Source organism: Portunus trituberculatus, chromosome 19 (assembly GCF_017591435.1).
Source record: "Portunus trituberculatus isolate SZX2019 chromosome 19, ASM1759143v1, whole genome shotgun sequence".
Lineage (NCBI taxonomy): Eukaryota > Metazoa > Arthropoda > Malacostraca > Decapoda > Portunidae > Portunus > Portunus trituberculatus.
This window is the reverse complement of record NC_059273.1, coordinates 1938685-1952669: the sequence shown is the minus strand read 5'-3', so window position 1 is coordinate 1952669 and position 13985 is coordinate 1938685. Positions and strand designations below refer to the sequence as shown.

At 38.5% G+C, this 13985-nt stretch overlaps 1 protein-coding gene across 4 annotated transcripts; it reads left to right on the top strand.

Moving 5' to 3' along the window:
- The first annotated feature begins 4379 nt into the window (after window positions 1-4379).
- LOC123506079 (tektin-3-like) lies at window positions 4380-13755 on the top strand. 4 transcript variants are annotated; one of them, XM_045257935.1, is made up of 10 exons: window positions 4380-4514; window positions 8235-8339; window positions 8514-8653; window positions 8941-9022; window positions 9371-9603; window positions 9810-9919; window positions 10119-10267; window positions 10564-10786; window positions 10939-11093; window positions 11475-13755. In XM_045257935.1, the coding sequence occupies exons 2-10, from the start codon at window positions 8245-8247 to the stop codon at window positions 11698-11700; spliced, it is 1413 nt and encodes a 470-aa protein (XP_045113870.1). In that variant the 5' UTR covers window positions 4380-4514; window positions 8235-8244; the 3' UTR covers window positions 11701-13755. The 4 variants fall into 4 exon arrangements, with proteins under 4 accessions (XP_045113870.1, XP_045113871.1, XP_045113873.1 ...); XM_045257936.1 differs by lacking the exon at window positions 4380-4514 and adding an exon at window positions 7388-7511; XM_045257938.1 differs by lacking the exon at window positions 4380-4514 and adding an exon at window positions 7538-7600.
- The last annotated feature ends 230 nt before the right edge of the window (window positions 13756-13985 follow it).

The window sequence follows — 13985 nt, the reverse complement described above, 5'->3', positions numbered from 1 at the left end:
TGTATCAATAAATAATTTTTTTCTTTATAAACTGCATATTATTTCAACAGCTAGATTTATGTTTTTATATTGATCACCCCTTATACCGACGGACCCACACACACACGGTGAATAAACGCATATTCACACGTGTCAATAATCAAAATGTGACTGAAATTGCAAGTTGCTAGAAGTATTGAAACAGAGCTCTTCAAGTCGGAACACGTTCACACATAGCGACTGGGAAGTATCGGTTGGTTGGCGAGAAGTGAATGTAAACTCATGCGGCCCCGCCGCACAAGGCTTTTTTCTTCCACTCATCCCTGTTTTCTCCAGCTCTCTAGTACAAGAATAAAAAAAAAAAAAAAAAAAAGTCAAATCGTAGGAAGACGGAAATGCAGAAGCAGGTAAGGAGTTTCAGAGTTTACCAGAGAAAGGTATGAATGCTTGAAAATGCTGGTTAACCTCTTCAATACTGGCACAGTTTTTCTTTGAGATTTGTATACCATTAGACTATTTTATTGATATTAGGAAGGATCTATGGAGGTCAAAATATTAATGGACACAGTCTTTACTATTTTAATCCCATACACAAGTTTCTGAAACTGAATAAAATCACCAAATAGTAAGCAGAATGAATATGGAAACGCGTCATGGTACTGATCGCTCGAAGAGGTTAGCTTTTGCGTTAGATAGAAGATAGAATAGGGATGAAAGTAACTCCCTGCCTGCTTCTGTATTTCCATCTTCCCACGACTTGACTTCTCTCAAGAAGGAGGTCTCAAGACATTTGTTCCTGAATTTTGGTTAACTTGTGTCTTTTGAGGGAACTAGCAACTCGGTGGGCCTTTATTTCATATTGTGTTGCCCTGGGCCAGTTGTCCCTCCTGAATAAAAAAAAAAAAAAATATATATATATATATATATATATATATATATATATATATATATATATATATATATATGTTTATTTATTTATTTCACAGAAAAGGTAGTCATCTGCATATCGTATATTTTTGGATACTGTACTATCACATAAGAAGATATCAAAATAGTTAAAATACTTTTAAACATGTTTCTACGACATACGTGCTTTAATAGTAAAATCAAGGCAACAATATACATGAATTGTATTGTTTTTGTACTTCTTTCTCAATTGAAAACTCAAAGTTGGTATGATATTTTCTTTCCTTCTAGACTAGGAAACAGACTACAGGAAATCATAAACATATGAAGCCCTGTAAATAAGTTTATTATCATATTCAGAAATCAAAGTCTGATAATGAGATTGTCTACTGCCAACCAAACCGTTCTTCATAGACGCTTTCGACGTCCTAGAGACCTAAAGATGCTAGCTAATGGACAGTGGCTATCATGACGAGTTACTTTTAGGGTTTCTCAACTTGGGACTGGCGAATCCCCAAGGGTTCATAAGAAGATTCCCAGAGGTATTCAGATGGCTCCTTTGTAGTACTATTGCGTGTTGAATTAGTATGAGCCACTAAATTAACATTCCAGGGGTACTTAGATGGCAGATCGAATAATATCCTTTGCAGTACCATTGTGGATATTGAGTTTGTGTCACTCACTGAATTAACATTCTGTTCGATGCCAGATTAGTTGGGGGTTCGAGTCATATAACTCAGGGGAAATTTTGGATTGAGGATGGATAAGTTCTAGTGACAGATTAATAAGGATTTTAGATACTAAAAGGAGAAACGTCCTTGAAAACCCGGTTAGTCATCTGTGGTCTTGGAAAAACAATCGCGGTAAGAGAGCTGAGCGTTTTTATATATATATATATATATATATATATATATATATATATATATATATATATATATATATATATATATATATATATATATGTGTGTGTGTGTGTGTGTGTGTGTGTGTGAGAGAGAGAGAGAGATGAGAGTGATGGGGGACAAACATTCGTTCTTTAAAGTGAAGGAATCGAGAAAATAACATTTACCCATAAAGAGCAGACCATTATAAGAGAGCAAGGTGTCAGGCAGCTTTTATCGAGTAACCAAACAATGTCAGTGCCCTCCCCTACACCCAGTCACTGCCATCCAATAGGGAGAGAACTCAGGGCTTACCAAGATCGGCCGTGAAGGAGGCGTTTGTGTCTCAAGTGATCCTGAACATAGCGTCTATGCGCTATGTTGAAGTACACAGCATACTCGTAGGCTCACCAACAGGACTGCTACATATACCTGTCTACAACAAAGCTGTGGCAGAAGGTGAAAGTTAAGAAATGAAAGAAAAGACGAAAGGAAAAAGAAAAGAAGCAAAGGAAATTGATAGGATAGATTGAGATGAAGTAAAATTGTTGACCTAGATAGAAGAAGGAGCAGAACAGAGTAACAAGAATAAAAAGAAGGCAAGAAGAAAGAAAAATAAAGAAATAACAGTAAGAAATGGATAAGATTGAATGGAAAGACACCCACTGACCTTCCCTGCCAGTGGTCCATACCCTGTCCCTTCTCGTAATCAAAGTGCACGCACGCAGACATAGTAAAGAACGAGAGATTTTTAGGGAGAACTAGTACAAGTTATAAATCCCTATTATGAAATACCGTGATATAATACAAATATTAGAAATACTGATTGTAATGTTGATCATGGTGATGGCGATGACGATGGCGATGATGATCAAAAGTAAACGCCCACATAATGTAGTGTACGTGTTCACAATACTACTGCTGCACACACACGATGCGACAGTCCCAGGTCACGCTCCCAGGTCACGCAGAAACGTCACATTGGCACGCTACTGGCTCGATATCCTCCCCCTTATTGCTACCCCCGATATTTTCTCTCGATAAATTATATGAGAAAGCGAGAATATATCATAAGTTTTGTCACTGCTCATCCTCGCTGGGAGTTATGTTGTATTCTCTTGGTATTGAGCGAGACAATTCTTAGTATGTCTCATACATTTTCGCTCTACATGAAGCCAAACACGTTAGGTACCATAAAGGATAGAACGAAATGTGTATGACTCGAATCTACGATGCGTGTCTACTGTCTCAACTTTATAGGAAAGACTTAAAACAATTTCATTTAGGTCTTTTATAATATTTTCACACGTTGTTACAAACATGTTTTGTATGTCAGTATTCGTCCCTTTTGGCTCTATGAAGATGTGACAGCCATAGTGATGCTATAGGACTAGTAGTGAGTGACTTTTTCACTATGATAAGCTGAAGGTGATAAAAGAGCTCATCGTGGTGTAGAATCGTAGAATTGGGTAATAAAGGGCTGAGCATGTTGTGTGTAAATGCGCGAGGAGACTGTCACGCCATTTATTGAGGATATATCATGTGCGTGTAGTGACACCTGCAGTATGGTGCGTCAAGGCAGGATGGTGACTCGCTGTTTACAGGTCTAAGGGATAATATCCTTACTTAAGCGTTCTACTGATAACTCTTTAATCTTAGCTATTATCAGTCACTATAAAAGGCAAGCAAGCAGCTTGGGGCTACAGGCCTCACGTCATTCCACATGAACATTTAGATCAAATACATAGTGCATATATAAGTACCTATATGACCTATAATCAGATACAAACGTAATTCTTCTCGACTGCTGGACACTTGCTGATTATCTTGATGTCACGATGTGTCCTTGCTATTCCCAGAGGTTGAAGGATAAACAAATCCACTGCAATTAATTTATGTCTATTGTTAAGATGTACAATTTCTAGTATGACTGCGGCTGCTGTGCCTTGACATGAGGCATTACTAAAGCGACCACGTGTGAAGTCAACGATTGTACGTACAGTGAGGTTGAACCAAGGTGTTTCGCTATACAATTATCTATTGCGTGTGAGTAACAACTTAGTTATGATTACGGCCGTGTGGCAGGTCTCCGGCAAGATGATGCAGGTCATCGGTCGTCTCTTTGATACAATCCTTAGACCGAGAGAACGTTTGCAAGGCGAACGAACTTCATCGATCTTACTGGGCGTTATCTAATAACATCGGGCTGGACTGTAGGGATCTCCCAGTGAACGTTCGTTCACCAGCAGTACCCTCAAGAATAGTGATGGCGAGCGGGCGATACCATGCGTTCCTCGTCAAACGTTAGGGAATTGACAACCTCATGAATTTATGCGTGTACGATGGGACGTGAGAAATAGGGACACTCTATGGATTAAGTTATTGCTATGCGTAGAGATTACACTCAGATGAGTCATGTGATAAATGACGGAAAAACTTATGAAAAATAAAGGATGTCATAAGCTTAGGAAGGAGAGACAAAAGGAATACTAAGGTCGTGATGGAGAGAGAGAGAGAGAGAGAGAGAGAGAGAGAGAGAGAGAGAGAGATGGGGGTGGGGCAGGTAGGAACAGTAGCGCAGGTCAAGAGAGAAGAAAAGAGGAGTAGGAGGGAGGGTAGTGGCTGTAGTATCTCGGTCAGGCGCAGTGTTCAGTGTGGTCGTGCCTCGCTTTCCTGTAGTGCCTCGCCTCGCTCCTTCCCTGCAGCTTGCCTTCAGTTGCTGCCTCACCACTGCCTGCTGCTACGCTGGTAATGCAGCTTTTGTAACTAGCTTGCTTTGTCACACTTGTTTTCTCCTAACGTATCTAATCTCCTGTTTTTATTTACCATTACGTTATTTTCCTTAGTTTTAAGTGTGTGTGTGTGTGTGTGTGTGTGTGTGTGTGTGTGTGTGTGTGCATGCGTTTCTCACATGATTTCGTATACCCCATTCTGATGTCACATTTGTATACAATTTGATTAAAAATATTCATTACATTTAATTTCCTAGACTATTGATAATAGTAGTAGTAGTAGTAGTAGTAGTAGTAGTAGTAGTAAGAATGATGATAATAATAATGATAAGAATAACTCTAATGATTATAACAACAATAGCAACAACAATAACAATAACAACAACTACTGCTACTATAACTGTTACTACTACTACTACTACTACTACTACTACTACTACTACTACTACTACTACTACTACTACTACTACTACTACTACTACTACTACTACTACTATTACTACTACTACTACTACAGCAATTACTAGTATTAGTAGTAGTAATAATAATAATAATAATAATAATAATAATAATAATAATAATAATAATAAAAATAGCAGTAATAATAACAATAATAAGAATGATAATGATAATAATAATAATAATAATAATAATAATAATAATAATAATAATAATAATAATAAATTTGCATGGAGGTAAAAAAAAAAAAATTGCCTTCCTCAGACATGCGAGGTAACACTCAAGGAAAGAAAAAGAGGAAAAAGAAGAAGAAAAGAAAAAAAGGTTAATTATTTCAGTGGAAGTTTAATGTATCCCAGCACATGAATGAACTATCCCACCCATTTCTTTGGCAAACTGAAATTCTATGGTTGTTTTCTGTTCCTCTTTCTAAGAACTGATATGTTTCACTAGATGAGGTAACAGCATATCTCTGCAACTAATTTGACTATTTTTTTTTTTTTATATCTTTATTTTTCTTTGGTGGGCTAGCAACTTGACGGAGTCCCCCTTCCCTTCTCCAATATTCTTTTTGGCCTTAGCAAGTCTTCACGCATGAGAGAGAGAGAGAGAGAGAGAGAGAGAGAGAGAGCATGGTAGGGGTGCCAGTCTTCCGCGCCGTTCCAGCTAATCCCCTTCTGCAGCACGCGGGGAATACTGAGACATGTATTCTGAAATGCGTTTTCTCAAGGGGAAATGAATACTACCAGCTGGTCTAAAGCGTAGTACTATCGATCCCAGGCCTTCCAGAACTGTGTCGGGTCTTGCGTGTCTCGGGTAAATCTTTTGAGAGAAACCAAATTTTGAAATAGAAATTACCTATTAAAACACTTTTAAGTACACAATATCCGGTGATAATGAGAATGCTGTCATTTTCTTCATCATATTATAATCATGGAAGGTTCTTAAGTATCACGCTAAATATACAATTGTTAATAAACATAACAAAAAATTCCCTACGTCTCGTTCATACAAGAAAAGGTAAAAAAAAGTCATAGTGACCGCGCCACGGGCCCGCGACACTAGCAGGGGACCCGTCACCCTAGGCATGTGAAGGTCGCCTGAAAATGTGCCGGCTACTGCGGCGTGAGGCAAAATGCTGACAGTGAAAACACTGGGCAGAGGAGGGGGCAGGGGGAAAGAAAGAGGGAGGAGACAGAAGGGCGGCCACTGAGATCAATAGTCACGCAGCTCTGTTGACTGAGACTGACCTCGCCTCACACACGCATCCCATGATCTCACCCAGAGGTGCCCTTGCGTACTCTGACTGACTTGTTCACAGTTTTTCCATTTTTGTACTTTGATCTGGGAACAATCTTTGAAGTTATGTTTAACGTAAAATAAGAAAGTAATCATACACTGTCTTCAATGAATAAGTTTAAACGATAGATAATTAGATATAAAAAAAAATAATTTGAGCCAGGCATGGTGTAACAAAATTGCAGGATAAGCAATGAGGCCATGCAGGCTGTATTCAGATTATTGTAATGGGCACCCATAATCAACTCCGCGTTAGGTGAATCTCTTAAAATACCAACTAATTAACTCACTGAAAAGCGTGCAGTTGATGACTGACAAAGGAGATGAGAGTAAAATCCTAAGTCAGTAAGATAGTCACGCAGTAATTGCTTCTCTGGTCAATTCTGCAACACAAGAACTTTTGTAATTTTTGTATTTTGTGACATCTTTGTTATCAATTATTCTGCTTTGAACATAGCTGGTTTTATCTTCAAGTTCTGCCAAACTGTTGCGAAAATGTGGACTGAGAAACAAGACAACCATGCTGCTTAATTTACATTTGGTAAACTTAAGGCGAGTTCACACGTGCCAATTTAGGTCTGAAATCTTACGCAGGTAGAGTTTCTGACTCATCCCTTTTAGTCGGAAAGTGTCACATGTTGCGACTGGAAAGTATTGACTAGTTGGCGCCTTGGCAGGAAGTGAGTGTAAACAAACAGCTACCCGGCAAGATGTCTTCCTCCAGTGACGATGTAATGCTGAAACTGGTTGCTCTTCTTCTGACGTATACCGGAGGAGTCAACAGAAAATAAAATGCCTGTGGATATGTCCCTGGCTGAGTAGAAGAAAAGAAAGGAGTGTCTACCACACTCTAAATTAGCCTACTTTTCTCGTAAGATAATTTTTAATCTTAGAAGACTGCACAATTGCGATCAAATTAGATTCTGGCAAGTCTTCTGTCCTCCCCTCCAACAACACCCTGCATTGAAGGAAACAGTTCTTGTGGAGTGGCAGTTATTTCGTCGAACGACGATTTGCGCAAACTTTTTTTTTTTTTTTTTTTTTTTTTTTACTGTATAATTAATTTCTGGAGTCCCAGATGTGTTCTTTTTCCCTCACCAACTCTAACATCCTGAAGACCACATTTTCAAAGCTTACTCCGTGACGTCACGACGTAAATAAAGTCGCAAATCGACTAACAAGACCAACATGTTGGTCTTGTTTTGCGACTGCTTTCTCCAGTCGCTAGGCACCAATTTTGCGTCAGAAACTCTACGTAAGTAAAATTTCAGTCTCAAATTGGAACGTGTAAACCCGCCTTTACATAAACAAGATGCGTGGGGTGGCTGGCACACAGGGATAATGGTTGTGATTCCCTTCAGTATAATGAACAGTGTGATCTTATCCAGCTGTGCAGAATGATTTTAATTATGTTGAATATAACTTCCAATTACAATTAACTTTTTGTGGGGTTGAGGATGGGGAGGAGTAATGGTGAGTAGTCTTGGGGATTAGGTATGTACACATAAGCACAATAATGAGAGTGATGACAGGCAGTGTAAAGTGTGTGGCAGCATTAGGAAGTGGTGTTTGGTGATGTGCATTGTAAAAGAAGTGTGGTGACTGGGTGGAAGGGATGTGGAGTGATGGATAATTGTGAACACTCCTTTTACCTGAACTATTTTTCAACTTCTTTCTCCAGACATCCATATTAGCTAACTGTAAAACTTCAAAATTACAAAAAAGAAAAAATAATAATAATAAATAAATAAATAAATGAAATAAAATAAATAAATAAAGAGCATAAAGATTTTGAAAGAATGCAGAAATTGCTATCCTTGAGAAGCAGATTACAATACATTGATCTACTCCTACTGCCAACATTAATGTGACACAATTTTGCTATGATGAATAAGATCAAGTTAGTGTGTTCCCATTGTGTTTCAGTTTTGGTATAGAGTAATACTAAATTTCATATTTCTCCATTATCATCCCAAAGCAAACACAAGATGTCTGGAATGCCAGCCCTGTCCCACCTGCCTCCTGCTGCCCTCAACAAAACAGTGGCAATGAAGACAGTCGACACCAGGCCATTTGAACAAAGGTCAGACTGCTGCAGACCTTACACATGCATATTGTGTATAGTACAGGTGGTAAATAGTGATGCTAATTAAAACTGTGAGGTGATCATTACTGTGCCTTGCAACACACTTCAACAAGTATATTTGTGTTAAAGAGCTGAGTAGAGGTTCCAGACTTATCATGATTCTGTTTCCAGCTTGTCATTGGTGCCGCCTACCCTGAGCCGTTCCTACCCAACAGAAAGTCGTGTCCTTGACTCCATCAGATTTCCCAACATCTTTACATCTGCCACTGCCACCATGAAGACCCGCTACACACCAGCTGACTGGTCACAGAGTAGGAAGCAGCAACATTATGGCTAATTAACTGTCTCCACTTTAATCATTTACAAAAAATCTCAGACACCAAGTCTTTCTGTATTTTCAGATATGACTATGGCATTTCAGTATACTAGTTAATTTCCATCTCATTCCTTTTCCATTCATTAACAACATTGATACTACTATTCAGATCCATCTATGGACTGTTATTAATCATGAACATTACTCAGTATGTGATGAAATAACCATTTAGTTTTGAATGTTGCATCCTGGACTTCATATACATTTCTGCCTAACACACAGGTAACTTGGATCACTACAGTGATGCAGAAGCCACAAGGGGCGTCTCAGAGCGTGTGAGAGATGATGCTGTCAGGCTGGTGGGGTGGGTTTCTTTGGCTATATGAGAGATCAGTGGAACTATGGTGTTCCCACAGGGGAAGACCACTGATTCTCCATAACTCCATCAATCTATTTTTACATTGTAACATTAAATAGAAATAAGTAGTTTAGATTTAATTGTGTTCCCTTACATAATTTGATTTCTATGATGTGTAACAATACAGTGGAAAAGAGTCAAATGACTAAATGTGACATGACTTAAATATTTTTGTGATATATAAATACACAATAAGGATAATTTTCCCTCAACAAGTAAATACAATTTTCTGTGAAAATAATTTTTTTTAATAAACAGAAGCAATGACTACTTTTCTGTACCTACTTGGCACAGTTTCACATATGACCGCACCAACATCGCACAGAGAGAAAGTTCGCAAAGACTTGGAGAAAGGGTGAGTGACATCACCTTCTGGCGAAGTGAGTTGATGCAGGAGCTGGACAGGATGTTGGCAGAGACAAACCGGCTCAATGACTCGCGCAGGATGCTGGAACATTCCCTTAAGGACACTGAGAATCCACTCCATGTCACAAAGGAATGCTTGTACTTCAGGGAAAACAGGCAAGGTATGTCCCTGTTCAGAGGGATTTGTTTTGTTAATGTAGGTATGAGGAGGTGCTTACAGGAGAGGAATGTGACTACATATTTGCCTTAGTATATATGAAGCTGTCAGATGCTGGATTCTCTTACATTTGATATTAAAATTAGGTTGCAGAATTTGAATATTATTGAAAATCTTATTGGTGCATATTGCCTTCACATGTCTGACCAGGAATTGATTTGGTGAGGGACCATCCTGAGGAGTCTTTGTTGCGTGAGGTGGACATGATCAAAGACTGCCAGGCTCGCATGAAGAACCTCTTGGATCGAGTCAACCTCCAGGTAATACATCAGACCCACCAGCACATCACTGTTTTTGTCATGGACAGTACCAATGAACAAAAATAAACATTGTATCAATTCAAAACATACATCAGAATATATTTTGTGATATGATTGGATACTGAATATATGAAAATAGAATCTGGTTGTATTTCATATTTAGTGTTTTATAAAGTTTGACTTTGACCTGCTCTTTTAGCTGACTCGAAACCGTGCAGCACGGCAAGACTTGGAACATGATACGATGAACAAGAACCATGCCCTTGTCATTGACTCTACACAGCACTCTCTCTACAACCACTCCCCAGCCATCACTTACTATCCAGGCATTGAGAGGGTTGACAACACGTAAGTACCATTATTAAGAGGTATTCTGACGTTGATATGTCATAAATGAATGAAAACTTCAAAGACACCATCAAGACAATCTTCTGCAGATCACATCATCCCAGTCCACTTGTTCCTGTTTGCATATAACTAAATACATTAGGAATTTAGATAATTACTAAGGGCATCTGCTAGCTTCCATATGTGTTAACTGTTACTGGGTCATTATTGTCAAAGCATGAGAGGGGATGTGATTCTTGTGCAGAGTTGATTTGATTATTCTACAGATATCATCAGGTGTGTGATTTGTCTTGCAGAGTGAGTGTCCCAGAGACCTGGGCAGAGCACACTAATCGCAACATTCAGCAGAGTCAGAGTGAGAGGAGTAGCTCTCAGAGGACACGGCAAGAGGTAGACAGCCTGATATCAGCTACACACCAAGATATGTGGACATCATGGTCTTCCTCCAATACAGCACTAACACACAGGCTGGGCGAGAGCAATGACACCAGGAACAAACTCCTTGGACACCGTGATAAGGTGAGGAGAGATGTGTGGATTCAGTAATTGAAGGGAAAAAATATATGTAATGATTTCAAAAGAAAAAAAATGCCATATCTTCCCTCATTTTAGTGAAGAACAAAGTTAGCTGAACCTTTCAACTGTTTGCTCTTTCATGTCATGTGATTCAGGTACAACGTGAAATGAATGACTTGGAGCGTCACATTGATCTGCTCAAGAAGGCTATTCTGGATAAGTCTGCTCCATTGAAGGTGGCCCACACCAGGCTGGAGGGCCGCACACACCGCCCAGAGATGGAGCTCTGCAGGGATCCTCCCCAACACAGGTCACTAATACATTCCCACACCATTATACTATGATTACACTTTATAAATGGACAAGCTCTTCATGCAGTGACTGGGACACATTCTCCTTCAACAGCAATTTGTTATATGCATCAGAAAACAAGAATTGGTGTTGTTGGTTACCTGTTTATGCAAATTACCTATCTATGCATGTCAGAAAGGTAGTTATGAATTGAAAGTCAGGTAGCAATTATTCTGTTAACTAATTGTGATCAGTTAAGAACAAGTCTTGTTCTTGTATCTTATCAGTTAGTTTTAGATTTAGATATCATATCACCTAACATAATGAAAAATATAGAAACACTCCTTTAGCATATGCTTGTCTACCCTATTCTTGTGTCTGAAATGTATTATTTTCACAGGATGGTGAGAGAAGTGCAAGAATTAAGTGAGAGCGTGGAGTCCCTACGGATAAAGTTGTCCGAGGCAGAGAGTTCCCTTCATCGTTTGGCTCAGACCCGTGCCCGGCTTGACCACGACATTGGTGTCAAGACTAACTCCCTTTACATCGACCGTGATAAATGTCTCTCCATTCGAAAGAGCTTTCCCCTGTCACAGCCACATCTTGTTGACTTCACTCTATACTAACATATCCGCTTCAGACCATACCACACCAGATGATGCTCCATCCACCAAGACCAGTAGCCATGCTTAAGGTTTTGATATGGAACTATTACCTAAACCTTGACTGTAGGCTGCTAGTTCTCAGATCACATAGCTGACTTTTTCACACATCGGTGAAGGTATGTTTCTGGTAAGTCCATAAGACTACATAACTTTAAAACAATTGCAAGGCTGCTAATCTCATCTTGAAGCATTAAAGACAATCAAGGTGAATACAGTATACATTGTTAGCTTGTTCACAACATTGGGACAGTAATAGTTCAAAACATACATGTGAGGCAATGTAGCATGCAATTTTTTTCAGTAAACATTCTTTACACCAGTAAATCTTGTGATATTTCTTGTGTATTTACATCTCCAAAAAGATTTTGATAACAGTGAGACTTAGGATATACACAATGAACTTATTTATTGTTTTATTTAAGGACCACTGGCTTAAAGTAATAAAAAGAATTTAAGGATGGCCAGTGATATGCTGATTCTTAAAAACAATTGTTAAAAGGATCATAAAAAATTGGAGGATAATTGTTTTGAAACCTTCCTCTCTGTGTGGGTAGTGAGTTTTAAAATGTAGCCATGTACACATGGTACATTGACTTCCTTGAATTATATGAAATGATGCATCCTGTACTTGCTGTGTGAAAAAAACACAATATGAAAGGATCATGAAAAGGGAGAATGATTATAGCATATGGAGTTATTCCTAGACTAATTTCCAACTGTAGGGATAGTAACTTTTAGTGTCCTGGGACTGTCCGTTTTTACCTGTGGTGAATAGTGGAATTCAATGGCTAATATTAACACAGCTGGCAAGAAATCTGCTAGCTTTTAGGGAACAAAAGTTGACCAAAGCTGTAAGCAAACACTGCCACAACATCTGACTTCCATATTTTGTACATGTAGAATGTCTTTGTAACAATCTGTACTATAGTTGATAAATCTCTTATCTGCCTTACCAGGAGATAGCAATAGATGGTGAAAGTTGATTTGATAATCTTGACAATAATGATGAAATGACAGAAATGTGTGAAGAATAGTTGTAATCAGAATGACAACACTGTACACTGACAGCACTGTATGGTAGAAAGAGTGGAAAGGTGTTACATGCAGAATGATTGCACTTGTGAAAGTGAATTAATCTGAGGATGAGTTACTGACTTCTATGTACATTGAGAGGAGGAGTTTAGACGGTTGTTTGAAAAGTGTCTTGTGTATGTGACTGCTAGGCTAACAAGTAGGTAGTCTAAAAAGTATGGATTAGCTAATACAGAAAGATTTTATGTAGCACAGAGATTTGAGGCAGACTGAATATAAGCTTGGTCCTTGGTGATCACCTGTAGCCTGACTGACAATATGTCAGAAAAACATCCCATTGTGGTGGTCCAGGCATGGTCTTGCACCTACGTGAAGCTGCTTTTCATGGAAAATTTAGCCCGTCTTCAAGTCAATACCTATAGTTCAGTGATGCTTTAAGGTTAAGCATCAACTTTAGAATTCTGCTTTTGTGCCTCTATCTCTTCACAGAGGAGATGGATTAGCAGTGACTGTAGTTTCAGTTTTGAGATATAGTTTATATTTAGAGAGATTTCTACCAAGCATAGTCATCACCAGTTTGTACTCTACCACTGTGCCTCATGGTGAAAAATAGTGACTTATTCAGTGCTTTAATGATCCGCTGTGATGGCACCTAACACACTAGTTAGATGTGCACCACACACTGTTAGTAATGAACATCATAGACTAAGTTGTAATATTACTTCTCATGGACTCCTCATGGATGAAGTAAGTGATCTTTGTTGTACACAAAATCACCCATGAAGGATGTCTGTTCATGTAGCAATTCCAGTCCAAGTGGTTAGACTTATCTAAGGTGTTCTGTTATATGGAGGAAATAATCTTAAGAAATTTTTAAGCTTTTGGATTTTGAGTGCACCAGGACTATCTTAATCTTGCATTATCTAGTTTAGTCATCTATATACGCTGTATTTTGAAATTGTCAACAAATAACAATTAAATTATTGCCCTGTTTTATTATCTTAAGATACTAGCTGTCATAAAGCTTACAAGTGTGATTGGGAGAGCTTAATGAGGTTTCAAGCCTTATTATGTATACTATGATGAAAGAAACATAGAAATACAATGAAATGCAATTAATATGCACACTTCAGGCTCTAGTTGTAGGATTGGGAGGAACGTACCATGCAGTAATTGTTCCTTTATCTACAGTGTTGGAGAGAAGAATCTAGCTC

Excerpts from the sequence above, each read along its gene's own strand:
- LOC123506079 (XM_045257935.1), top strand. The coding sequence starts at position 8,245 with ATGTCTGGAATGCCAGCCCTGTCCCACCTGCCTCCTGCTGCCCTCAAC. Across the intron at positions 8,654-8,940 it reads ACCAGCTGACTGGTCACAGA|GTAACTTGGATCACTACAGT; the intron begins GTAGGAAGCAGC and ends CCTAACACACAG. Across the intron at positions 10,787-10,938 it reads TCCTTGGACACCGTGATAAG|GTACAACGTGAAATGAATGA; the intron begins GTGAGGAGAGAT and ends CATGTGATTCAG.